The 27,789-nt window shown below is 50.2% G+C and overlaps 1 protein-coding gene across 6 annotated transcripts in view; it reads left to right on the forward strand.

Annotated features, from left to right (window-relative positions):
- The first annotated feature begins 4,116 nt into the window (after positions 1-4,116).
- Positions 4,117-27,789, forward strand: part of MLPH (melanophilin) — a 67,890-nt gene continuing 44,217 nt past the window's right edge. For 5 of the 6 annotated variants that reach the window (XR_004027872.1, XM_030803103.1, XM_030803104.1 and 2 more), the window contains exons 1-2: positions 4,952-5,138; positions 11,017-11,150. Coding sequence is in view for 5 of the 6 variants with exons in the window: in XM_030803103.1 (XP_030658963.1) it covers positions 11,041-11,150 (110 nt within the window). In the remaining variant the exon portion in view is untranslated. Of the gene's footprint in view, positions 4,446-4,951; positions 5,139-11,016; positions 11,151-27,789 lie in introns of those variants that run through there. The other variant, XM_030803106.1, reaches the window with a different exon arrangement.

The following is a 27,789-nucleotide window of genomic DNA, read 5'->3' on the forward strand; positions in this document are numbered from 1 at the left end:
ATTTGTTGAGAGCCTACTATGCACCAAGCACCATGGAAGGCAGCACATCAGAGTGGGCATCACAGTCCCTGTCCTCCCAGAGCTCAGAGCAGGGGATCAACAGACACTAACCAGATAATCACACAAGCACGGGAGATAAACTATGGGCCTGGTCTGCAAGAACACGCAGGAACCACAGGGAAGCCAACAGTGGGCAGGGCTGCATGGCCAGGACCTGATTTCCGAGGGAAGGATAGTTGAGTGGTGATCCGAACAGGGAGCAGGACTTGGACAGATGAAGGGAGGCTGGGTTGCGGGGTCATTCAGAAAAGAGCTGGAGCCCAGAGAGCAAGCAGAGGCAGCCAGGGTGGGGCTGTGCAAGTAGACCAATGTGAGCCCAGGGAGCTGTGTGTGTGCTCAGCTGCTTGGAGGGCAGTCACATGAGCCTGTGTGCTGATGAACTGGCAGGAGCAGAGTCAGGTGACAGCTCTTTAAAGGCCCGGGGCACTCTTGCATAACCCATGATCCCCCACCCAGCTGAACAATAGCAAAGCCAGAATGCTTCCAAAAATGGGGTTCCCCCCTCAATTTTCCACGTTTATTGGAAGAAAAAAAAAAGGATTCAGTGTCTGATGAAAACATATTTTCTTGTAATTTACAAGTAGTTTACTGGACATGGCTAAGATTTGGGGCAATATTTTGCATGTGTTCTGTTTCCTGGATGGTTATCTGAAAAATCCAGACACCCTTGTTAGCCCCATACCATACTGGCCCAGAGGGTTTAGACAGAGAGGCTGAGGGGGACGGGTTTTAACTACTGCCTGCCAGAGAGCTGGAGCACCCCAGAGGGTCAGTGGATGGGAACTGCGGGCCTTTTCAGCGCTAATCCTGGACTCTGCCATTGCAAAGGAAGCCGGCACGTCCAGACGCTGTGAGGCTCCTTGCTGAGCCAGAAACCATCTCTCCCCTAAGGTCCCCTATCCACGTGCAGAGAGGAGGCTAAGCCCAAGGCCACCCCTCAGTGGGACTTGCCTGACCAGTTATCCTTGGAAGTGGGATATGCCCAGGCAGTGAAATTAAAGGGTGCTTCTCTGAAGCTCATCTTCCGTGGTGAGCTTCCTGCTGGCATGGCCAAGTGAACCATCCTTTCCTCCCTCTCATTCCAGCCACTAAGTCCCAGCAAAGGCTGAGTCTCCAGATGGCCACTATTAAGACCAGTAGGGAGGGGACTCTCTGCTGCCCTCTGGTGTCCACCCACCAACCCAGACTTCAGCAGTGTGGCTGGTGAGGCTCAGGGCTGAAGAGATCGGCTGCCTATGAATCATTGTGTGATCCTGGGTAAACACCATCTGACTCTCCGGGTATCAGTTTCCTCCTTTAGAAAGTGAACAAGGAAGGGTAGGTCTCAGGGCAGGGTAAAACGTCAGGGAGGTAGAGGGTACCACCGATGGGCACTCTGGGAAGCCCTGAGGAGAAGCTGCGGAGGCAGGAATACAAAGACATAAAATCTATTCTCTCCTACCATTTGTCATTGTTTATGAAATTTTATCCTTTATTTAATTTTTTTTTGAGACAGAGTCTTGCTCTGTCGCCCAGGCTGGAGTGCAGTGGCGCAATCTCGGCTCACTGCAACCTCTGCCTCCCTGGCTCAAGCGATTCTCCTGCCTCAGCCCCCCGAGTAGCTGGGATTACTGGCGCGCGCCACCACATCCGGCTAATTTTTGTATTTTTAGTAGAGACAGGGTTTCACCGTGTTGGCCAGGCTGGTCTCGAACTCCTGACCTCAAGCGATCCACCCACCCCGGCCCAAAATGCTGGGATTACAGACGTGAGCCACTGCGCCCGGCCTTAGGAAATTTTAAATGTGTACACCCCTCCTCCAAAAACACATATTAATTGCAGAGGGGAAGGGAGTAACTTGCCCGTGGAGAAGGCTGGAAGATAGCACCTTAGTCCGGGGATCCCAGCAGCAGTAAGGAGACACACTGCAGCCATGCACCAACTGACAGGACACAGGGAGAGGACCCAGCCTCACTTCCGCAAGACTCTCCCAACTATGCAAAACCTGAGTATAATCATGGGAAACAGCAGACCAACCCAAATTTAGGGACAGCCTAAAAAATAAGTGGCTTAATATTTAGATAGCAAAGCCATGAAAGTCAAAGACAGAGGAACTGATCTGATTTGAAGGAGACTTAGAAATGACAGCTAAACACAACATGAGATTCTGAACTGGATCCTTTGGCAACAAAACATTACAGAGACAACTGGCAGCATCTGAAAGGACTCCGATGATTAGATGATAGCAACGTATCATTTACAGATGTTGATGGTTGGATTGCAGTTTAATAGAAGGTTGTTCTTGTTTGTATAAAATACACGAAACTCTCATGTCAGAAACTTCACAAATGGCTAGGGGAAGGGAGGGTTCTTTGTGTTATACTTGAAACTTTCTGTAATTTGGGGATTGTTTAACCATTTTAAATGTTTATAATTCTAGGGCCAGGTGTGGTAGCTCACACCTGTAATCCCAGCACTTTGGGAGGCAGAGGAGGGTGGATCACGAGGTCAAGAGATCGAGACCATCCTGGCCAACATGGTGAAACCCCGTCTCTACTAAAAATACAAAAATTAGCTGGGCGTGGTGGCGTGTGTCTGTAGTTCCAGCTACTGGGAAGGCTCAGGCAGGAGAATTGTTTGAACCCGGGAGGCGGAGGTTGCAATGAGCCGAGATCAAGCCACTGCACTCCAGCCTGGCAACAGAGCAAGATTCCATCTCCATTAAAAAAAAAAAAAGTTTATAATTCTAGAATTTTCTCTCAAAATCGTATACATCCTTTGACTCAGAAAATCCAAATCTGTAGGCTTTTAGTCTACAGATATATCAGTATGTATGTACAATGGTATTTATGTGTCATCCTATGTATGATAGGTGTCAATAAGAATTATCTAGGATGATATTTATGGCAGAATCATTTAAATAGCAAAAAATCAAAAATTAACTGTCCATCAATAGAAGACTGTTAAGTAATTATGGTAACTCACACAATGGATACTCTGCAACCAAAAAAGTATGAAGTGGATCAACAGCAATAGTAATTAATATTTACCAAGCACTCACCACATGGTGTCTCACCCAAGCTGCAGGGATATTGATTCACAACACCCTTATGTGTAACTCTCATTACTATTCTCATCATGGAGAAGAGAGAAAAAAGTCAGTAAAAAATTCAGTAACAGGTCCAAGATGACACAGCTTGTGGGCCACACTCCTAGTTGGAATTCTGACTCTTGCAGTTGGTTTGAACCCACATGCTTAACCACACACACACACACACACACACACACACTTCAGAAAGAATATAAAAGACACCATTAATAATGATTGCTTTCAGGTCATGGAGGTTAGTAATGGAATAAGAGAGAATTTGGCTTTTCATTTTATACTCCTTATATTCTTTACTATATACCTTATATTCAGCATGTGTCAGTTGTATATTTTTTAGAACCACTAGTTCAAATAAATAAGCACTAAAGTATTAAAAACATTTTTAAAAACTTCTGCCCTTAAGGAACTTAAGTCCCTACATCAACTCTTAAGGGATTTATTAATCTTACAAGCAACAGTAAAGTATATGGCAAGGAGGTAAGGAAATGAAAAACATAAGCACCAGATCATATGGGATGCAGAAATGCTGGCTTCAGTGTAAGCTTCACCCCATTCCAGGGTTCACACTCAACACTTGATGGTGTTTGGTGAGAGCGCCTGTCCCAAGGCAGCCCGGGGGCCTGAGATACCCTGATTCACCTACAGTATTCCCCTGGGCTCAGCAGGCAACACCATTCTTTTTTGTTCTTTTGCAGCCTTTTGAAAGCTGTTTACAAATAATCTAATGTGATATCACAACAATCCTATAAGGTTTCGTTTCCTCTTCTGTTAAATGGAGATAGTAGTATCTATTCACCTAATGGCTTTATTCCTATCATTTTACAGACACGAAAACTGAATTGCAAAAGCAGTTCCTGGAGGAGAGAATGTGAGTTTTTAAATGACAAGGGAGAGGGAGGGGGAGGGAGAGAAAGTTCTGAAGCGCCCAGTCTTGGCGGATGAGGGAGGAGGGCAATTCCCTAATGTCCATTGGCATTCGGAAGGACAGGCAGGCCGGGCGGACTGGAGACGGCGGCTCGCCTTGGGACCCTCTGAGCTTGCCGGCCCCGCTGAGCACCCAAAGGCCGGCCCTAGAGTCCAGGAGGAGAGCGCAGCGGCGTGGAGCTCCCAGGCATTCCCCGCAGCGCGTCTTCGGTCCTGGAACCGCCGCGCCGCGCGTCCTGGCTTCCACATCTGCCCCAGTTGCCCGCGGATCTTGACTTTTTCTTGGCGGGCAAGGCCTCGGTCTCCTCCCCGCAGCAGGGCTGCCCGCGGCTGCGGGACCCTCCTGGTCCTGATGCCTGGCAGAATCGAAGGGGTGAGGGTACGCGCTCTGCAGCAGAAAGCCCTGGGCTTAAAGTCCTACTTGTTATTTGGCGTTGCCACTTACTGGTCCGTGACTTTGGTAGGGCGCGTTTCTGAGCCTCAGTTTCCCCATCTGTAAAGCCGAAGTACATAGCGCTCTCCCTGCAGAGTTAGAAATTTCGACGATGTGCCGCGCGCTCTAGAGCGCGCTCAGCAAGCGGGTCCCACCGTGCCCAAGGCAGGACCGCGGCGCGATGTCACCCATGCAAAGTCGCCGCAACTCACGAGAATCTCAGCTGTGTGCTCAACTTTCCCCTCCCCGCCGGCGTCTTTCTCCCCAAACTGGCTTGGGGGCGAGTATCCGGGGCTCTCCCCCGCACTGGCGCTTCCCGCGCGGGCGCCCCAGGTGTCAATCCCGCCCTTGGCCTGGCAGGGCATCCAGAGGTGTCCCCGCTGCCGGAGCTGGGCGGAGCGTGGCGCAGCCCACGTGGTTCGGGCGGGAGGCGCCAGGACCTGACCAGCTGCCCACCTGCCCCGGACAGCCAGGCGCTAGCCAGCCGCTCTGCGCCCCGCGCCCTGCTTGCCTCCATTATCCAGCCTTGCCCCGGCGCCCTCACCTGACGCCCTGGCCTGACGCCCTGCTTCGTTGCCTCCTTTGTCTCCCAGGTGCTGGACCAGGGACTCAGCGTCCCCCGGAGAGGGTCCGGTGAGTGCACCGAAAAGGGGGAACAGAGGGGCCAGGGTGGCGCCCAGGACTCGGGGCTTAGGCTTTGGGGGTGCGCGGTGTCGCCTGCAGACTCACTGGTGTGAAAACGCCCCCAGCCGCCAGCCTCTCGGCCTCGGTCCAGGTTGGTGAGGACAGCGCGTTCCCAGCCACCCAGCCTTAGTCCCCAGGCTTCACCTGGATTCTTTAAGCAGACTGGTCTGGGTGCGGGCACGGGTGGGAGTGAGGTGGTGGGGGATCCCCATTTTGGGCAAAACGGTTGGTTTTAATCAGAAGCTCCATTGCCTCCATCGCGAATCTGCCATGCAGACTGGGCCAAGGCTGCTGATCCAAGCAGGCTGGTCCCAGGGGAAAGGCTTCCTCCCGGCCCAGGAGCTGGTCTTGGGGTGAGGAAGAGGCCGGATGAGCTTGGCGTGGGAGGAGGCACCCGGCTTCCTCTGGGCTTAGTCTAAAAGTCTGTTTTATTGGAATCACCTTTTGTTTGCAGACAGACTCCTTGGGCCCACCAGGGAGATGGATGTGGGAAGTAGAGATGTGGGAAGGGTCTGTGAGCTGTGAGCACCTGTGGGCTTCGTCCCCACTGGCCCCAAGTCCATACAGGAACGGAATCTCACTTGTAAATCCCTGAAGATTCCACAGGCTTGGACACTGCGTCCCACTGACATTAACTGGCGCCGGAAACTCCACCTCACCTCCACACGGAACTTGGGACAGGTCCTTTTTTAGGTGGTGTGGCTGGTATCTTGTTCACATATTTCTTTCTGAGGGAGTGAAATGACAGTCGGCCGAGAGCAAGGCTCCCAACAGGTGCAAAGGCCAGCATGGCTGGGGGCTGTGAAGTCTCAGGAAAAGGCTCCTGGACTTGCAGACCGCGCTGCTGAGCAGTGACATTGACACCTCGGGTTCAGCTGGCCTGCATCTTTCCTAGGAAACCCATCCCTCCACCTGCTCATTGGCAGGACTCAGTTGACCTCAGCAAGGCCTCAGCCTTCCTGGGCCCAGAGCCATGCTCCTTAGTATCTAAGTACCAGGCACGGGTCACTGTGCTCCTGACCCTCACTCAGCCTCTGAGAACAGTAGCAGGTGCCTCAGAGGATTGGCTGAGGACACATTTAGAGAACATGGGATGGTGCCTGGCACACACATGGGGAGTCAGTCGGTCTTACTGAGTACGACATGAGTGACTCGGAAAAAATTCAAACGAACCAGCTGAATGTGTGCGCAGTGAGGGGCTGGAGGTGGTGGAAGTGTCCCAGAGCCCTGTGGGCTAATGGGAAGAGTGAAATTGGTGCCTTTCAACCACTATGCAATAATGGCTCAAATGAGCCCCAGTCTCAGGGGTTGGAGCAGCCTTCTAGGGCCAGCCGTCGTGTTCTTTTCAGAAGCAACCTCTGGAGGAACAGCCCTTGCCCCTACTCCTCCCCACTACGCCCACGCCATCACTCCCTCTCTTAATCTCAACATCCTGGCATCATCCACGGCTGGAGAGGGCCAGAGAGGTCCTGGAGCTCAGCCATTGTCCCTGGTACAGATGGGGAAACTAAGACCCTGAGAGGAGGGGCATCTGTCCCAGGCGGCCAGGCTGGCTGTGCCTGAATTGGGATGGGAACCCAGCTCCCACCTCTCAGCCCCTTCCTCCTTCTGCAGCCTCACCTGGGACCCATCCTTGCTGTAGAGACCAGCACTGAGGCTTTAGGTGCAAATGCAGAACTCATGTCCACTTATAAATGAGGTTTACCACCAACTCCCCAGAGAGCTGGGAGAGCAGAGGGGATGGCAGGTTGTGGGCAGGTGGCTGAGGGGCAGAACACCCTCCCAGTGCTGTTGCTGCTGGAGCCATTCCAGACCCTTGTGGCTACATACAGCACAGATGTGCCTGGTTCACCTGTAGGGAAGGGAGTGGCCCTTCTGGGTGGAAATGTGCTCATTTAGGCACTGATGAGAGCTGGGAGTCAGTGCCTACTGATGGGCCCCGCCTACAGAAATAACCACACAGGCCGACCTGGACGGCAGCATTCGGGAAACAGCCACAAAGGATTAAGGCAGAGGGCACCACAGTTGTCGTTTCTGCCACCTCCCCTTTATCAGCAAGAATAACACCACACGACACGCCTTGGCTCTGAGTCAGAGAGAGCGTTCCTGCTGTTGTTAGCTTGACAGTTTGTTTGCCCAGGCGAGTGATCACCCACAATCACCATTGCTCCAAGGCTCCGAGAACAGCCAGCCAAGAGCTAGTTAAGCCAATTCTTCATCCAGGAGGAACCCCCACCCGATTTCCCTTCAATTTGGCCAAAAAATGAATTCAACTCTTTAGTGAATAAAGATGACACACCACTGGAATTCAGCAGTCTGGACCTGCGATGCCCATTTTATAAAACCAGCTCCACCCTTTCCTCCCTGCCTATCAATCCCTGTGTCCCCTCCCTCTGCCCCACTATGGCTATTCAACCACTGGGGAAGGCTGGCTGTCTCCAGTGTTTAAAATATGATCGAATCTGAGCAGTGCAACAGGCACTAAGTGGAAGTGTTTTGTTTAGGAACCTCGTGAGCAGGCGTTATCTAGACAGAAATGGAACAAGGAGCAGATAGAGCAGGGTGGCATCTGCCCTCCCTCAACACATGCACTCTGGGAGCCCCCGCCCCACCCAGCTAGGGCAGGCACAGCGCAGCCCTGCACTCCTCATGGGTCTAGCATGTTCTCTGCCCTCACCTCCCTGAGCCCATGGAGGTCGAGGCAGCAGTGAGCCATGATTGCACTATCGCACTCCAGCATGGGCAACAGACCAGGACCTCATCTCAAAAAATAAGAAACAAAACCATCTGAAAGGGGATAGAATGGGGGAGGGACAGATATCCAGGCAGCCTCTAGGACATTTGCTGTGATGCTCTGTGATCTTTTTATCCATTCACTTACTGGTCACTGACTGTGCTCTAAGAATGTGAAGCTTGCAAGATAAGAAAAGCAGGTTTTTCCTTTTGTTTTGCTTTTCTTCCTCACACATCATGATTCAAGTTTCTCAAACTGAGGCCTGGAATTTTGGCTTCTATGTTAGGAGAAGAGAGGGAATGATAATGCCTCAGCTGATGGTCACACTGTCCATCCATTCTGAAAATAGAACTTCGGTGAATGCTCTTCTTATGATCCCTTTTTTTTCAGAACTCATGAAAAATAAAAGTGAATGAACTCCAGTCATGCATCAAATAATAACTTTTTGTTCCAATTCTTTAGAAACCAGAAAGTGTGTGCTCTGTGGGAGCATCAAAAATGAGTTCTGTAGTAAGGGTTTCTTGATCAGAACCTAAATCCGACTGTAAAGGAACAGAGTTTGAATGCTCCCAGGGCATTGGGGCAATCTCTTCTTGTATTGCAAACACTCATTTTTACGTTTGAGAGTGAAAACGTTGAGGAATGGGTGTAAAAAAATTCAATGAATTATCCTTCCCCATTTTTATGGCATAAGCCAGGGACTATTTTGGCTGACTTCCATGAGAGCTCTGTAGACATTTTTATTTTAAATGGTATCTGCCCAGAAAATGTCCCTTTTCGTAATTAACCTCTTGTGCAACAAAATCGAAGTACATCTCTAGCACAGGGGGAGTTTTGTTAGTATTTTTTGATAAACACTTCCAAATGGTCAGCAGCACTGACGGGAGATGCTTCTCAGAATTCAGAAGCAAAATTGAGTCTTTTTGGTGGTTTTGAGACTTCCCCCTGAAAGCACACAGATTGGACCCCTTCTCTAATGTTCCTGAGAAAATAGGTTCAAGTCCTCAAGGAAAACTTATTGAAATCACGAGGTGGTTTTTAAACTTTCAGTTACTCACAACAGAACTCCCAGTCATCCATTCCCCAAAGCCTCAGTGCCCAGAGCAGAGCTGGTCTGTCTGTAGCTGCAGCATCTGAGGGCCGAGGGCTTCCCTGGCACAGCCTGCTGCACACCAGGGAGCTGCAAGCACACAAAAGCACCTGCCATGTGCTAGGAACAGACAGAGGTGCCATTCTTGTGGAGCTTAACAATAACTAATGGGACATCACCAACTGTTAAGGGGTATAAAGAAACGTTAAAGGGATGGGGACAGGTGAAGGAGTAAAAACCACAGGATGATCAGGGAAGTCCTCTGTGGGGAGCACGCACAGTTTTGCAGTGTCCCAGTGTGCATGCATTGGTGGTGAGGTTCTCCCTGGTATAATTGTTCCTCCAATTTTATACCCAGCAGTAATGTCCACATCAATATAAGCTGTTAGGCCTGTGTGATATTGCCATAGAAAAGCCAGCAAGTGGATTTGTCATTCTCTGCTCAGCCACCACCACTGTATCAGTCCCCTGCCTCACACCCATCAACCACCTGACAGGATGTACAGGCCAAGGTCCCCGGTGACTCACCCACTACCCAAGTGAATGAGTCTGCCCTAGAGCTTTGCTACTCAGAGGGCTCTGGGGATAGCAGCATGGGCCAACTCATGCACTCGAGCTGCCTGGAGATCTTGTTCAAAGGCAGATTCTGAATGAGTAGGTCTGGGGTGAAGCCTGAGAGTCTGTACTTCTAACAAGTTCCCAGGGGATGCTGCCAGTCCATCAACCACATTTTGAGTAGCAAGCAAGATTCTAAGGTTCTGCTTATCTTGGCTTTTGACATTTGGATTTTCCTTCCTCTGTCCTTTGGACATTGATTGGGATCAGGTCTGATGATCTTCAAAAAGGGCATAAGATCATCTGAGGTTTGACTTCTTGGTCATCAGGTTACCTACAAACACAGCATCACACAGTGCATTAGGTGGGGCTGCTGCTCTGTTGAGCAGCTGAGTCACAACAGATTCTCAGACAGGCACCGTGGCTCTTTGGGAGGCCAAGGCAGAAGGATTACTCGAGCCCAGGAGCCAAGAGTTCAAGACCAGCCCGGGCTGCATAGTGAGAACTTGTCTCTAAAAAAAAAAATTAAGTAAAATTTAAAAAAATTTAATTAGATTTGCTGAGGGTGGGGCCTAGCCACCAGTAGTGTTAGGTGGTCCTAATACACCCCAGGCTTGAGAATCCCTGCTGGGCAGCCCCATAGCTGACCTCTCAAGTAAATAAGGCTCAGCACCCACTGCTCATCCTGCCCAGATGTTTTGTTCTCCCAAGTTGCATCACTTTTGCCTCCCCATGGAAATTATGTGGATATTCCCAGCACAAGCACATCGCCCTCACAGGCATCAGGCTTATATGACCTCCCCCTGTAACCACCCCCAAACACACACATGGCAAACCTGAACAGCCCCCCACGCCCGGAGGATGGTGAAACCTTCCAAGTGTTGTGGAGTGTCCCAACTATTCCACCTAGTGGGTCAGCCATCCAGGCGTCCCTGCCCACACGGAGCCTGCAGCATCATTCTAGGAGGTCTAGGAAATGAACAGGAGACTCTGAGCTGACTACGAATTTGCTGTGAAGTTTCCTCTTTTCTGTGCTGTTCCCTCTCCCAAGAAACTTAAGGCGAGAAGCCTCAGGAATGGAGCATTTCTCCCAGGGTTTTCTGTTGCAAAGCTCAACCCTAGGTGAGGGAGAGGAGCCATGCCCCTGGATGGGGAGAACACTGACGTTTATTCCACAGTGGAAAGAGAAGGAGGGACCCATGGCTGAGTGTGTTTGGGAGAGTAGGAAGTATATCCCTTTTAAAATTCGAATGTGGGAATTTTGCATAGATTCACTTAAATTCCTTAAACTACACAAGTTTCCAGATGAGCATTAGAAAACCATTTAACCCAAGTACAGACAGATGTCCTGAGAAGTCAGCGGCGTTCTGTGTTGTCTCTTACTCTGTGACTTGGTTGGCATCGGTAGGCTTCTGGGACTGATGACTTGTGATCCTGTGACATTCCAGGTGTGACCCCGACAAGAAGCAGAAATGGGGAAGAAACTGGATCTTTCCAAGCTCACTGATGAAGAGGCCCAGCATGTCTTGAAAGTTGTTCAACGAGATTTTGACCTCCGAAGGAAAGAAGAGGAACGACTAGAGTGAGTGTGCCGTGCTGAGCCCAAGGAGCCCGGGGTCCCTGATCTACCCCCAGGGCCATCATATGGGTGCTGTCTGGGTGGGTCGACGGCCACGTGCAGGGTGAAGAGTGATGGACAGGAAGCCGGGTCTGGGACACAGCTCTTCTTTCTGGCCTTGGTTTTCTCAATGAGAAGATCTGACTTGCCAAACTGACATTCACTTTTTCTCTGAATAGTTTTATTTCAACTTGATCCAGCTTCCAGGGTGATATCTGCTAAGCCAGATGACACTTAGGCCACATCTTTGAAGAACAGAGCAAAAGGTGATACATGGGGAAAGTCTCCATGCCATTCTGAAACACCTAGATGTCGGAATCAAGTCTTTAGAACACAGACTGCCCTTCCACCTCTCTTTTCAGCAATGCCAGGCAGCATCCCGTCCTCACCATGGGTGACCCCAGCACAGTTTTGTACCACTCTGCCCAGTGACTGGGCTAAAATCCACCGATCCTTGTTCACTCCTCCATCCACTGCACATCTTCCTCCCCCCTCTATCATCTGGGCCCCCTTATCCTGTCTTGATGTCTTTAGTGGATTGGGTCACCCTATGAGAAGGAAGCATATGAGGGAAGTAGTTAAGCAAAAGCTGAGAGGATGCTCCCGGCGGAGGGCGGAGGGCAGAGAGCAGAGGACAGAGGGCAGAGGGTGGAGGGCAGAGGGCCCCACTGAAGATGGCAGGAGGGAGCCTGGTGTGCCCCAGGGAGAGCATAGGCTGGCAAGGCTGGAGTGGAGTGAATGAGGGGGCCAGGAAGAGAGGCAGTTGGAGATGTAACAGGTGGGGAGCATGGGATCTGTTGCCAGTCATGGGGGTCCTGTAGAGCTTCACAGGGCCTCAGCCTTCCCCTGAGTCACCACAGGCCTTCAAGCGGAGCAACAGCAAGTCCTGGTTTCTGTTTCACAGCGGTGGGCTCTGTGAAGTGGCCAGATGCACTTTGCAGGCAGAGCCAGCAAGCTTGTCCAGAGATCAGGTGGGGGGTCTCCAGGGTGAGAGGGGTCAAGGGCAACTTCAAGGTTGTGGCCTGAGCAACTTCAAGGACAGAGTTGAGGTCAGCTCTGCTGGAGAGGCCACAGATGGAGAGGTTTGGGGGAAATGTTTCAGGCATGTTGAAGTGACATCACGCAGGTGTGTTGAGCGGGTGTTGGACACATACACTAGTCTGGAGCTCAGAGGAGATGCGTTATGAGAGCTTTGTAATGGTGAAGCTTCATATGGTGAAACAGATGAAAGGTATTTGTATTCGTTTCTGGGACTGCTGCATATGTGGCTTGTACAGTACAGATTTAGTGTTTAAAGCACACAGCTCTCCTGCAGTTCTGCAGGTCAGAGGTCCTAAAATCAAGGTGTCCTCAGAGCTACATTCCAGCTGGAGGCTCGAGGGAGGACCCATCTCTCGGCCTTTTCCAGGTTCTAGAGGCTTCCTGGATTCGTTAGCTCCTGGCCCCTCCTCCACCTCCAAAGCCATCAGCACAACATCTAACAATGTCTCCCTCTGCCACTGCCTCTCTCTCACCCTCTCCCTCTCTCACCTGTGCCTCTGTGCTCACATCTCTCTCTTTGACTTTCCTGCCTTCCTCTCTCCCCTGTGAGGAGAAATGTGGTTACATTTAGGGACTGCCCGCATCATCCAGGACCCTCTTCCCATCTCAGGATCCTTAATGTCATTCCATCGGCAAAGTCCCTTTTGCTATGTGAGGTGACATTTTCACAGGTTCTTGGGACTAGAACATGAACGCCTTGGGGCGGGGGGTGGCAGCATTGTTCAGCTGACCTCAGCATTTAAAGCGGCAGGGCTGTAGGAGACCACACTGGAAAGGAATCCGGATAGGGACCAGCCCCGGGGACGTCAGCTCAAGCATGTTGAGGAGACAAAGCACCAAGAAAGGAGACAGAAGGAGCAGCAGAAGGGGGACTTTGGGTCCCCATGCTGAACAGCGTCCGCAACAAACCTGTAGGTGAAGCAAGAGCAGTTCAGCCCCACATGGAGCAGGAGGCGCCCGTGTTGGTGGCGAGGGGCTGGAGTCAGAGCCTCCCCGCCGTGTGATCCCCCACTCTCCCTCGGCCCTGGACCACCAGTCACCCTTGGATTTCATTATAGCCCAGGTTTCACCGCTGGTCTCGGGAGAGGGCCCATCCTTCTGGCCCTGGTACAGCCAGTACCAGCCTGGTGGCCATGCCCGGCTGCGACCGACTTAAAGCCTGAGCAGAGGCTGCCGACTGGCACACAGCTGACCCCAGGGCTGCCACCCTGTCCCCTTTACGCTGGCAGGAAAATGCGGTCTCAAGGGCCCTGTCCTCACCCCTTCTCTCTTGAATCTCAGATCCCCCATTTCCACATTCTGAAGTCCCTCACCCTCTCTTTCCCATTCTCTCTAGGTAAACTCAAATGTTCTCTCACTGTTTTCACCAGAGCAGCTCTCCCTGCGTCAGCTTTGGCGTTCAGGCTGTGCCAAGGGCAGAGCATCGTTCTCGTTAGCAGAACCCCCTTCTGGGTGGATCCTTCCTAGGTGCATCCTGCCCTGTCTCCAGGGCAGCTCTGGCTATTGTCAGCCCTTATTTCAAATGGCAACTTGTAACTTCTCATTGCCTGAGTATAGACGAATGGAGAGAAAAGGAAAAGGGGGGAGAATGATGTTTTCCAAGGAGCAGAGGGAGGGAGCCAGTGGGGCCTGGGGGTCCCGGGCAGGCACTGTCTTCCAGGGGACTGCTGAATGGTCCGCCCTGCTCCAGTCCAGGCTTATCTGAAGCGGGTTTAGCAGAAAATCCCATGTGTTTCCTGTCTGTGGCTCACCCCCTTCTGACACCCGTCTTTCCTTATTTCATGCTCTTTTTATCATTCCACATTGCAAAGAAGGGACGCACCCAGGTCACCTCCCAGAACTCTTAGGAAAGGACGCACCCAGGTCACCTCCCAGAACTCTTAGGAAAGGACGCACCCAGGTCGCCTCTCAGTACTCTTAGGAAAGGACTTTTGTAAGAATATGGGTTCTGATGACCCTGCCTGGTGGGCCGCTGATGGCCACTTGGTTACAGCCGAGGTCACATTGTTCGTTCTATGCATTGTTCATTCTGTGCCTGAGGCTGTTTGCTCAGAATGAGCCAGTGGTGGGGGCGTTAATTGGCCCACTCTGCTAAGTCTTCTCGGCCTGCTATGTGATTAGGGGGTGGGCTTGTTAAATCCCCAAATGCCTTCCGATGGGGAGGGGCCACATGAGCGTAGAGTACCGTGTTGAAAACGTCAGTGTGCAGAGAGGCAGTGCTGTGAAAAGCCTGTGTCAAGGTAGTGTTAGGTCGAGAATACTGAAGCCCCAAGTGGCATTGCTGTGATGGGTCTTACTATGAGAGTACATTTCAGCAGGTGACACATTTGGGAGGCAAAGAATCGTGTAAACCAGTGGTCCCCAACCTTTTTGGCACCAGAGACTGGTTTCATAGAAGACAATGTTTCCACAGATGTGAGGGGTGGGGGGAGGGGGCCGGGGGCGGGGTTGGGGATGGTTTCAGGATGAAGCTGTTCCACCTCGTTCTCATTCTCATGAGGAGCACACGATCCCTCGCGGGCACAGTTCACAGCAGAGAACTACGGGAGCTCTATGAGAATCTACCGCTGCTGCTGACCTGGCAGGAGGCGGAGCTCAGGCAGGAAATGCTCTCTTACCTGCCATTCACCTCCTGCCATGCAATTCGGTTCCTCACAGGCCAGGGACACTTACTGGGCCACGGCCGGGGCTTGGGGACCCCTGATGTAAACAGTGTGGGGGCAGAAGTAGTTAAGAGGTTTTCGAGTTTCTTATTGTTTCATTTGTGGTTGTCTTTTGTTGACTGCCCTATTGGTTAAATATGTCACTAAAAGGAGAGCTGCCTCTACCTGTGAGAAGCCTTTTCACAGGTGCCTCATGAGCCCTGGGGAGTGGCAGGGCCCTGGCGTGTGGGCACGTGTCACGTGCACGTGCCGTGAGCACCGCAAGGTCGAAACACACCTCGCAGTGTGCTCTGCTCAAACGGGGCGGTGTGGACGCTCTGCAAGGCCACAGAGGAAACAAGCGTAGAATAAAGGCTCTGGTTCTTGGCACCAAAATTGGTTCTGCAGAGGAGCTGGTGAAAATACCAGAAATCCGTGATGAAACGGAAGATAACTTTTACAATAATGAACCTCTCTCTTCCCCGTCTTTCATCATTGTTAGTCTGTGCGTTTAACCAATTTCAACATGAACAGCATCTGTGTGCTCCCGCCACAGAATCCCGTTCTCTGTAGCGTCTCTCTGGGTGACATCCTCGGGGTCCTCATGTCTGCTCCCGGTCACCAAGTCTTAAATATCTGAATCAGCAAGAGGCTGGATGAAGAAACTGGTGCTCAAGGGACCACTAAGTAGGTGGCAGTAACAAATGTAGCACTTCGGGAACCACCCAGCAGTTTCCAGTGTGTCTCACATACTCTGAGAGGGATGCCCGTGGGCACGACCCAGCCCGAGGAAACTCAAGGCCAATGATAGGAGAGAGGAGAGGACAGGGGTGGGGGAATTGTGAAACCAAGAAACACACCGTCATTTCTTGGAAAGAGCTTTACTACCCAGAATATGCATCGGGGAACACAGCGTGCAGACTCAAGGCCAGTGCTCCAGAAACAAGTTTGCTGGGGGGTTGATTTGCTTAAGATCTGATTCACTTAATGCACCAATTATCAAACCAAAGAAAATGCATTTCTTTTAACATTCTTAAAATTAGCAGATGTGTGTCAGATGGATTCCTGCTCAGTATTTCTCCGCAGATGTGAGCATCAATCATGTTGAAGGACGCTGGGCAGGGTCTGGAGGTGACTCCTGTACCCTTTCCCACAGCGTCAGAGCAACACAAATTTGATTTCTCCTCTGTCAAAGCAGGGACAAACAAGCTGGTCCAGATTCCTGATATGCTGGAGGAAGGAGGGCATGTGACCCTGAGACCCCCTTGAGCAGCGTACTGTCCCCAAGCCACGGAAGCTGCTGCTCCCTTGGCCAGGCCTGCCCCTCCCTCCAGGCTGTGCTGTGGACATTCAGTGACTCACACCCCTGACAAGGCTCTCCTTGCTGGCCCTTAGGAGGGATCGGTGAGAAGGAAGGGGAACAGGCAGGCATAATCTCTCCCTGAAGTCGTCTGTGCCACTAGGGATTTGGGAATGGGCTGTTTGCTATATAGAGTGGGAGAGCTGTTCCTGCCTCCCACGAGGACACACTGCTGTGCACCATAGAATCAAAAACTTGAAGATGTACAAAATTAGGAAGTTAGCACCATTGGCATCAGACAGGAGTTTTAGGATAGATTTAACTTAACACCCACGTCCTATCCCAGGAGCTGCCCGATCAGCAGCCCCTCTCAGCCTTTGTCCCTCCTGACCCTCTGTTTGTCCTGGGTGTTCCTTTCCCCACACTCTCTTGACCTTTCTCTGTGGTTAGTTTGAAGCCTCCTCTTTTTCCTGCTAGCCCATTATTGGAATAAATTGCCAATGACAGATCTTCCCGGAGGGTTTGGGTCCATATGTTTTATGGACGGATCTTTCATATAGTCAAAGAACAAATAAATCCTGTGTGATTTAAACTGCTTCATACCAGAGTGTTCACTGGCCTCACCCTGACACCTCATACTGATGAAGATAAAGAAAAAAATATATATAGCCCAGTTAAATCATCATATAAATAGACCTAAGGCTGCACTGTCCAGGACAGAAGGTACTAGCCACTAGTGGCTATTAAAATTAATTATAATAAAATAAAAAAATTATAATTAAATAAAATTTAGCTCTTCAGTCTTATTAGTCATATTGCAGCAGGTTTTTGATGGCCACATGTGAGTAGTGGCCACCACATCACATCTTTGCAGAGGCCCATTTGGAACAAGGTAGCAAAAGTCTTAAAAGTATGCTCACCCGTTGAGCCAGCAGGTCCTCTGCTGAAAGTCATCATAAGGAGAGAATCAGACAAGGGTTATAGGAGAGAAGAACTAGAAAGACCCTAATGTCCATATGTTCAGGCTTTGGTTAAATACCAAATTTAACAATGGATTTAACAATGGGTTGCTCAGCACCCAATAAAAATAATGCTATAGAAATAAATTGACATTAATAGTTCACAAGACATTGTCCAGTAGAAAAAGCAAGTTGTGAAAATGTAATTTTATCCCATTTTACTTTTTTTGTTGTTTTTTTGAGACAGGGTCTCGCTCTGTTACCCAGGCTGGCGTGCAGTGGTGTGATCATGGCTCACTGCAGCCTCGACCTCCCAGGCTTAAGTAACCCTCCCATCTCAGTCTTCCGAGTAGCTGAGACTACAGGCGTGCATCACCACATCTAGCTAATTTTTTAAATTTTTTATAGAGATGGGGTCTCTCTATGTTGTCCAGGCTTGTCTGGAACTCCTGGGCTCAAGTGATCTTCCCACTTCAACCTCCCAAAGTGCTGAGATTACAGATGTGAGCCCCTACACTTAGCCACATTTTACTTTTTTAAAAAATATGGAGAAAAATCCAATAATGGTAGCAGAAGCTCAGCACTCATTGAGCCCTCTCTGGATGTGGCTCTACATCGTGTGTTGGAGTCTAGCCCTTTCTTTGTCTCCTCTGCTGGAACTTCTTGGACTCTTTAAATATTCCCTTGTGCAGGGTCGAGGGCCCTGGCCTCAACTCTCTTCTCTGCTCTGTGTCACTCACTTCTCCAGTGACCTTGTCCAGCCCCAAGGATTTAAATGAGTTCTAGACCAGCACTACCGGATGGAATTTTCTGCAGTGATGGAAATGTTCGTATCTGCATGCCCCATGAGGCAGCCACTAGCCACCCAAGACTATGGAGCCCCAGAAGTGTGGCTGATGCAACTGGGGAACAAAAGTTTTAATCGTATTCAATTTTAATTAATTTAAACTTAAGCAGCTGCATGTGCCCTAGCAGCTAGGAGCTACTATAGCGGCTAGACAACACATCTAAACAATGAGTCCCTAGTTTACACCCACATCAGAGACGCATCCTCTGAACTCTAACTTTCGTAGGCAAAGGCCTGCACGACACTGTGGCCAGAGTGTTCCACTGGCATCTCTGTCCCAGCATGTCCAAAACAGAAGTTGTGATTTCTCCTCCACCTCCAAGCACCCCATCCCCATCTTGGACGCAGGCTGGTTGCCAAAGTTAAGTTCCCAGGACTCGTGGCTGTCTCTGCTCCTTCCCTGTCACCCCACACCCCACACTCAGCCAGTCCCGTGGCTCAACCAATACAGCCACTGCTCACCACCCTCAATGCCGGCCTCAGGTCACGCCACACTGTCTTTCTTGTGGACACCACAGGAATCCACCCCACACACACACTCACTCTTCTCTCCCTCCACCCTCACTGTCTTGTTGTCCATTCTCCTCGCGTTCCCCAGACTCATGCCTTAAAAATGTGGATCAGGTCATCCCCCAGCTCATAACTCCCACAGAGCTTCCATCGCATTTATGATGAAATTCGCCCTCCTCACCCCTGCTCGCCATGGGCCCTTACTCCCTCCTCCATTTCCTCCTTAGCGCTTCTCCAATGCCCAGTGAGTCATTTCCTTGTTAGTGTCTTATCCCTGCCGGCATCTAAGCCCCATGAGGGTTCTATTGCTTTGGCTGCTGCGTCACCAGCCCCCAGCATGGTACTGACCATGGAACGACTCCACAGCCCTCTGGGCTCACGTTGGATGATAACCTCTTTCAGCTTCATCTCTGTTGTCTCCTTTAACCCTCAGATGTTAACCTGTGATGTGGTTACTTTTACTGTCCCCATGCACAGGTGAGAAACTGAGTCTGGGGCGGGTTACCCAGCTGTGATGAATATCTGGTAAATGTTTACTTTTAGCATTTGCAGATCTGTCTGCAGTGAGTGAGAGCTTGCTGTGTATTGGTGTATTGTCTTGTATTATTGTTCCTCTCATCTCCTATTTCCCCCATAAATATATATTACATCTAAAATAATTCACTCTAGGCGAGACACAGTGGCTCACACCTGTAATCCCAGCACTTTGAGAGGCCGAAGAGGGTGGATCACCTGAGGTCAGGAGTTCGAGGCCAGCCTGGCTAACATAGTGAAACCACGTCCCTACTAAAAAAAAAAAAAATACAAAAAATACAAAAAAATCAGCCAGGCATGGTGGCAGGTGCCTGTAATCCTAGCTACTCAGTAGGCTGAGGCAAGAAAAGTGCTTGAACCTGGGAGGTGGAGGTTGCACGAGCTGAGATGGCACCACTGCACTCCTCAAAAAAAAAAAAAAAAAAAATAGATAAAATAATTAGCTCTAATTCCTTAAATATCTAATGTGTGTTAAAACTTTTCTGCTCATCTCCAAATAAGGTCCAGACCTTACACTTGCTTGCTGTATCTTTTAAGTCTCTTTAAATCTGTAAGATCTCTTTTCAGCTCTCTGTTTTTTTTAATTTGAAGCTTATGTGTAGAAGAAAGCTAGCTGTTTACTTTTTGTGGAATTTTTCACAGTCTGGAGTTAGCTGAGGATATCCTCGTGATGTTTGCACCAAAGTTCCATTGTCCCTGTTTTCCTGTAATCTGATGGTGAGTTCCATAGAAGTGGACCTCAGAGTGCTCGCGTCTTGAGTGTTTTAGATTCATTCATATCACTTGAGTATTAAGAAGGTTTTAAGTACAGAAAAGATTATCACATGTTATTATTTTTTAATGTTTTACAAATACAAAGTAGGGCCAAAGTAAACCTTCTTGAAGGGAACATTGGTTAATAGTCACAGCTTTTTAACTCCCTCTGTCCCCAGAAGAGCCCAGAACTTCTTGGGCACCCATACCTGTCCTGGACCCAAGGGACCTGGGGCTGTGCACAAAAGGAGCGGGCCTCCTCCTGAGCACCCTTGAGCTTGCATTGGTGCTGATTTATGTCATGCTTGTGTCAAGTTCTTCCAGTAACTGCTTTCTGCATTTGTTGGGGTAGCCCCTCAGCTGTGGTTATGGTAGAAATTAATGGATATTCTCCAAACCCAGGAAGAACTAGGAGACCATGCATAGCCGGACTTGGGTGACTCATGCCCTGGGGGAAAGGCTGAAGCCCAAACGGAACACCCTGTTTTAAAGGACACAGCCTACAAATCAAATATTAGGCCTGCCAACCTGCCCTGGAAAGGCAAATAGGTAGTGACGTGGATTTGTGATCTCTGCAAACAGAGGAGGTTCCTGAGAGAATCTGTGAAGGGTCTCCCAGTATGAGACATGGGCAAACCGTAGCTTGCTTTAAAAAAAAATTTATTTTGGCCAGGCTCGGTGACTGACGCCTGTAACCCTAGCACTTTGGGAGGCCGAAGCAGGTGGATCACCTGAGGGTAGGAGTTCGAGACCAGCCTGGTCAGCATGGCGAAACCCCCATCTCTACTAAAAATACGAAAATTAGCCAGCCATATGGCAGGCGCCTGTCGTCTCAGCTACTCAGGAGGCTGAGGCAGGAGAATCGCCTGAACCCTGGGGCAAAGGTTGCAGTGAGCCAAGATCACACCACTTCAGTCCAGCCTGGGCGGCAGAGCGAAATTCCATCTCAAAAATAAATACATAAATAAATAATAAAAATCCATTTTTTGATCATAAGGAATTTGAAATCACCCTTAGCCAGACTGGTTGGAATCACTGACACAGGCAACTCTAGAGATAAAAAAACAGGGGCTAAAACAGGGAATCATCTGCCAAGGCAGGGCCTGGAGGGGAACGTTGGTCTGAGATATTTTATGAGATTCTCTGAGGCTCCATGTCTCAGCACCTGCCATTCTCACATCACCACTCACTTCCTCTTCATCATTTTTATCCTCATCTTGGTCTTCCCCTTTAGAGGATCTCCAGGAACTTGAGTGAGTTTCCAGCTCCCTCGTGGTAATTCCCGACACACGTTCCCAGGATGGGGAGCCTGGGTCCCCGGCGCTGCTCCTCAGCAACGCTGCCGTCTTTCCGTCCTCTGCCAGCCGTTAGCCCTGACGTCAGGTTTACTTCGGTTGCCGTGCTTTCAGTCATCTGGCCCCTCCATCCCGTGACTCACTGGGTCTTTTGTGCTCCAGCCCCCAACTCAGGGTCACCCTCGGGAATCATTTCTCCATCACCTGGGGCCTGTCCTCAGGCTGTTTTCTCAGGCATGGCATGGAGTGTGGATTTTGTCTTTGAGGATCTGTCCCACTTGGCTGGGAGTACAATCTGAGCTCACACACTTTCCCCTACAGGCTGTGGGGATGCTGCTACCGGTGGTAAGCAGAATAATCCCCCCCAAAAAGATGTCCACTTCCCAATCCCCAGAACCTGTGAATTCGTGAGGCTATACAGCAAAGGGATTATGCATTTTAGGCTGCCCACCTGCTGGCCTGGACCTGGGAGATGATCCCGGGTTCCCTGGGTGGGCCCAATATCACCACAGGGGCCTTGGAAGCAGAAGGGATGGCTGGTTTTGAAGATGGAGAAAGGGACCAGGAGCCCACACACCTGAAGCCCTCAAGAAGCTGACCTGCCAGAGAGCAGACTCTCCCCCGGGGGCTCCTGCCAACACCTTGACGTTAGCTCAGTAAATCCTGAGTCAAACTTCTGCCCTCCAGAGCTGTCAGGTAATGCATTTGCATTGTTTTTTATTGTGTTTATTTTATTTTATTTTGTTTTTTGAGGTGGAGTTTTGCTCTTATTGCCCAGGCTGGAGTGCAGTGGTGCGATCTCAGCTCACTGCAACCTCTACCTCCTGGGTTTAAGCGATTCTCCTGTCTCAGCCTCCCAAGTAGCTGGGATTACAGGTGCCCGCCACCACACTGGGCTGATTTTTTGTATTTTTAGTAGAGATGGGGATTCACCATGTTGGCCAGGCTGGTCTTGAACTCCTGACCTCAGGTGATCCACCCACCTTGGCCTCCAAAAGTGCTGGGATTACAGGTGTGAGCCACCGCACCTGGCCAGCATTTGCATTGTTTTAAGCCATGGAGTTGGTGGAGCTCTGAAACCGCAGCAGTAGGACGGGAGCCACTGCCCCATGGCCAGCCCTCAGCGCTGCAGAAGGGACCCCTGCATGAGCTCCGCTCCGATGGAGGCCACCAGTTCTGTCCACCAGGCTGGTAGGGGTTTTGCCCACCCTATGACCGAGTGGTCTTGTCAGTCTCTGTAGGCGTCTCCTACCATCCAGCGACCCCTCTAATCTGAAGACTCGGCTCTTTCTTTGTTTCTTCTCTCTGGTTAGGAGAGTTTTCGTGTGTTGTTAGGGTGACGGCTGCCTCGGTGGCATGGTCAAAAACTCACTCATGCTCAACCAAGCTGTGCGAAGGAAACACAGGCCTTTTATTTCCCGTCTGCTCCTGCTTGTGAGACCCCACCCCTTGAGCAGCAAGACAGTGCAGGCTTCAGGGCTTCAGATCTCCCAGACTCTGCTCACTTACCGAGTCTCTGTTCCTGGCTAAGCTTCTCTTCCAGAGCTCCCCACAACCCCACCTCTGCTCCCCAACCCCTGCTTTTGGCCAGGCCAGCAGCTGGGCCTTGGGAAAAGGGCTCATGACCCTCCTGCTGGCCAGGTTGATGGGGTCTTGACTCCACACACTGTCCCCACCTCCTTGCTGGTCCTGATGCAGAGTGGAGGGCAGGTCAGCTTGCAGGATGGGGAACCACTGGCTGGTACATGAAGGGTACTGGCCGGGCACTGAGATGCAGAGGGCACCCACCACTGAGACCCTGATCCCAGCCACATACCCACATGCTGTGGCCTCTTCCACAAACCCCAAGCCTCTGCCAGTCCCCTGGCTGCTCCTCGTCGCATGCAGTCCTGCTGGACCGTGGTCTGAGGATCACAGGGATGTGGGTTCCCCACCACCCCAGCACCCAACGCAAGTGGAGGCCCACAGGACCCCTCATGCAGTCTCTTCCCCCGCCTGTGTGCTGGACCTTGGGGACGGCCACAGTGGGAGCTTCCCCCTGCTGTGCCTGCAGAGGTGGCCACCAGCCCCGCCATCCTGGGCTCTCCCCAGTATTCCTGCATGTTACCACCACACCCCTGTCTAGATTCCACCCCAAGAGGGGCAGAGCAGGGCACAGGTCTGACCCCTTCACCCTGCGTGGCTCACCTCTCCTGTCCAGACCCTATCGTAAGAGTGGCCTTTCCTTCCTGCTCCCGTCCTGGAAGCGTTTGCTTCCCTGGTATGCGCCCTTTCCTCAGAGGCCGCCGGGCCTCCCTTGAGGAGAGGAGTCTCCCCTTGTCTCTGTTCTGCCCCACCAGTCACAGTTCTGGCATGCGTGTCCCAGGGCCCTCTGGAGGTGGGACTGCAGAGGACAGTCATGTGGGTCCCCTGGCCCGAGGATGAGGACAGCACTTCCCTCCCACCCCACGCATCCCCATCTCCAGGGCTCTGTCCCCCTTGGGGGCTCACTTTCTCGGCCTTTACCATCATCTTCCCACTCTCTCCCATCGCTTAGTCCCTTTTCTCCACATTCTGGGAGGGAGAGCAAACTTGACTTCGAAATCAGTGGTTCTCAAACCTTTGCACCTCAGGACCCCTTCGCATTTCCTAAATTACTGAGAACCCCAAAGAGTTTTATTCATATGGGTCGTATCTATTAATATTTACCACATCAGAAATTAAAACTGGGAGTTAAAAATATGTATTTATTCACTCATTTAAAAATACCAGTAAACCCCCTACATGTTAACATAAATACAGTTTTTATAAAAAATGAGATTTTCCCAAAATAAGAGCATGAGTAAGGTGATTGGTGTTGTTCTGTTTTTGCAAATCCCTTTAATGTCTGTGTAGCAGGAAAAGCCACAGACAAGAACCCCTGGGACACCGAACTGTAGAAGGAAAAGGCTTTATTCGGCTGGGAGCATCAGCAGACTCATGTCTCCAAAAACCAAGTTCCTCGAGTGAGCTATTCCTGTCCCTTTTAAGGGCTTACAACTCTAAGGGGGTTCATGTGAGAGGGTCGTGATCGATTGAGCAAGCAGGGGGTGCATGACTGGGGGCTGCATGCACCTGCGCCAGTAATTAGAACGGAACAGAACGGGACAGGGATTTTCACAGTGCTTTTCCATGCAATGTCTGTAATCTATAGATAACAGAACCGGTTAGGTCAGGGGTCGATCTTTAACCAGGCCCAGGGTGTGGCACTGGGCTGTCTGCCCGTGGATTTCATTTCTGCCTTTTAATTTTTACTTCTTTTTTCTTTGGAGGCAGAAATTGGGCATAAGACAATATGAGGGGTGGTCTCCTCCCTTATCTGGAACAATAGAAGATGGGTGAATTCTCCGCTTGCTTCTGCATTCAGTGGGTCGTCACATGTTTTCTGGGCTGTAGTATTTGAAGAAAATCTAGGCTCATACAGATACATAATTGAAACAAGGAGTACTTGAATAGCCTTTGTAGACAATAATGAACACTGTGTGTTGTTACAACATGAAAACCCGGCAGTTGGAGTTGGTCGTTTTTTTCTTTTCTCTATTTTTTTTTTTTTTTTTTGAGACAAAGTCTCGCTCTGCCACCCAGGATGGAGTGTAGTGGTGCAATCTTGGTTCACTGCAACCTCCACCTCCCGGGTTCACGTGATTCCCCTGCCTCAGCCTCCTGAGTAGCTGTGACTACAGGTGTGTGCCACCATGCCTGGCTAGTTTTTGTATTTTTAGTAGAGACATGGTTTCACCATGTTGGCCAAGCTAGTCTCAAACTCCTGACCTCAGGTGATCCACCTGCCTCTGCCTCCCAAATTGCTGGAATTACAGGCGTGAGCCACTGCGCCCGGGCAGTTGGTAGTTTCTTAAAGGTTAGTTGTGATGTGGAATCTGACACCATATTAATGAACCTTTCCTTTTCTGTTTGTTAAAATCCATTGGTCTCTCTTGCACTTGAAGTGGATTTTCTACCCCTGTGTGATTTTTGTAACACCGTGCATTAATCATTTGGAAGACACTGGCTCACTGAGTGATGCAGACTTCTCAAATGTTGACACATGTCATATGCACACCAAAGGAGAACCACTTCTGTTACTCTCACCAGCGATCTCATCAAAAGTCTCCCCATGTTGGAAACGCTCATCAAAAGTCTCCCAGTGTTGCAAACTGTCAAGCTCACAGCAGGCGGTATATGTTTTCCAAAATTCTAGTTTGTGCTTGAAAGCTTCTGTTTTATTACTGGCAATAAATACTGTCACTTCTTTTCCTTGAAGTGAGAGTCGCATTTTGTTCATTTTTGAGAAGATATCTGCCAAGTACCCAAATCGAAACAGTTCATCTGTCCGTTGTTCTCCCAAATGAAAATGGTATTTCATGAGAAAAGTTTCTAGCTCAGGTTGCAATCTGAACAATTGCCCAATCCTTTTAATAGAAATATCTGTCACCTTCAACATGCGGGCAGAAGAGCTTCCTGTCCTCCTCCAAGCTCATCATGCAGAATACTCAAAAGACATGGACTGGGGGCCACGGTTCAAAAAGACTCATAACTTTCAGTGTTTCATCAAGGTGATTCTTAAATGAAACTGTTTTTTCTTCTCATTTCTTTTTCTTTTATTTGAGACAGAATCTTTTATTTGTGACAGACAGATTATGTCACCCATGCTGGAGTGCAGTGACATAATCTCGGCTCACTGCAACCTCTGCTTCCCTGGTTCAAGCGACTCTCCTGCCTCAGCCTCCCAAGTAGCAGGGATTACAGGTGCACCACTGCGCCTGGCTAATTTTTGTATTTTTAGTAGAGACGGGGTTTCACCATGTTGGCCAGGCTAGTCTTGAACTCCTTACCTCAGGTGATCCACCTGCCTCAGCCTCCCCATGTGCTAGGATTAGAGGCGTGAGCCAGAGCCACTGCATCCGGCCCATTTCTTTTTCGATGAAGGATACAGTGACTGCCAGTGCAGTTGGGCCCACTGCCTTGACTCCTGCCAAAGCCCCAGTGGGTTTTACCCACCATTGTTTTTACACCTTCGGTGCAGGCGTCAAAGAGCAAAAAAAGGCAAATGACATCTTAGCATTATTACATAAATAGCTTTGGCCTTGTGACCCACCCCCTAAAGGATCTTAGGAACCTCCAGAGGAGAGGTCCCTGGACCACACTTTGAAGATCACTCTTTGAAATCATTGGATCTAATATTCCACTGTAGAAGTTGTGCCCATTTCCCCCTCCATTGTGAGCTGTGATTCCTCACCATCTCTGTCTTAACCAGTTCTTCTCCACTCCACCAGCATAGCCAGTGGTGCTCCCATCTCAGCCTGGTTTCCTCCCATGTCTCTTCTCTCTCTCTCGTTGAGACCACACGTATTTGCTTACGCCCCATTCAGCACACCAAGCTGACTTGTTTCGAGTCTGTTTCTGATGGTAGGTCATATTCAGGAGGGTCTTTTATTCCTGAAGCTAACTTTAACTTGGAGCCACGTGCCTGGCTTTTGCCTGTTGAGGAGTGGCTTCTGGTCAACCCAATAAGCAGAGTGTGTGGAGTGCTCTGGCCCCATTCACCCCTCAGGAGCTGAAGCTCCGGGTCTGGTCAATATGTCCTGGAGTGGCTGGCAGGTGTCATTTGGTCTTCCCAAATGGAGTCTTCTCTGCCCCCTCTTCCTGGTCTCTGGCTATGAAGAAGGGAAGTTATGTTTTAAAGAATCTAAAGCACAATACAGTTCTCCTTTCCCCCAATGTCAGCCCCTGAAATATATCAACTCCAGCTGCTGCTGCCCCAGGACACTTCTGGGCTCTTATTTAAGAGCACTCCTCCAGCCTGGGTTGCAGGGCAGTGCACATGTCCTTGTCTTTCTTCCTGCTGTGCTGGGCCTCGGGGTATCGTTCTGCCTGGATACAGAAGAAGAGGTACTCCCTGGGACAGAGGCGAACAAGCCCTGTCCGGTGAAGGGGTGGCCTCCAGGTTTTCTGGTTGATGCAGAGCTGGCAAGGGTGGAAATGCAGGGAGTGAGGCCCTTCCCATCTGGCTCCAGGGGTCTTGTGCTCCTCTGTTTGGGGCAAAGACTTTACCTTGTCAGTGTGGCTTTATCTGAACTGTAGTCTGTGGATGGCGGTATCCCCCTAGATTCCTACAACTGCTTGACCCTTTTTCTCTTGGTTTTTGAAGCTATGACAAGAGCCTGATTCTGTGTCCATCTCAGTGAACATTTTTGTAAATAGTGGAGAGAGGAAAATCAGTGAAGTTCAGCCAATTGCACTTGAAACCGGAGGTGGCCTCGCACTGCCTTGTGGGACTCCTCCACTCTTCTCACATTTGCTGCACTCTGGGTGTCCCTCTCCAAATCAGTGCACTTCAGAGTTCTCAGAAGACAATGGCACCCAGTGTCCTTCTTGTTTTTGTCACTAGGAATGGATTAATTTTATCTCATCTGAAACTGAAAATATTACGTTTGGCAGACATTCTCTGAAATCTAGAACAAAAGAAATGTGTTCATTATCATCTAAGGGTGCATTTTCCAATCAGTTCAACTTGGCAGTTTCACCAGGAAGCTGTGTTCTTTAAACTCGGATGGTCTAGGAGAACTGTAGACTTCCGGGTCCTGGATGATTCCTGCTCTGGAAACTCACTGAGCCATCTCAGCTGCGCTCTAGAGGAGCAAACCTGGGGCATTAGCTCAACTCTTGCCCCACTGCTGGAGGAGACCAAAAAATGCTTGATCAGT

This window comes from Nomascus leucogenys, chromosome 22a, assembly GCF_006542625.1.
Source record: "Nomascus leucogenys isolate Asia chromosome 22a, Asia_NLE_v1, whole genome shotgun sequence".
Lineage (NCBI taxonomy): Eukaryota > Metazoa > Chordata > Mammalia > Primates > Hylobatidae > Nomascus > Nomascus leucogenys.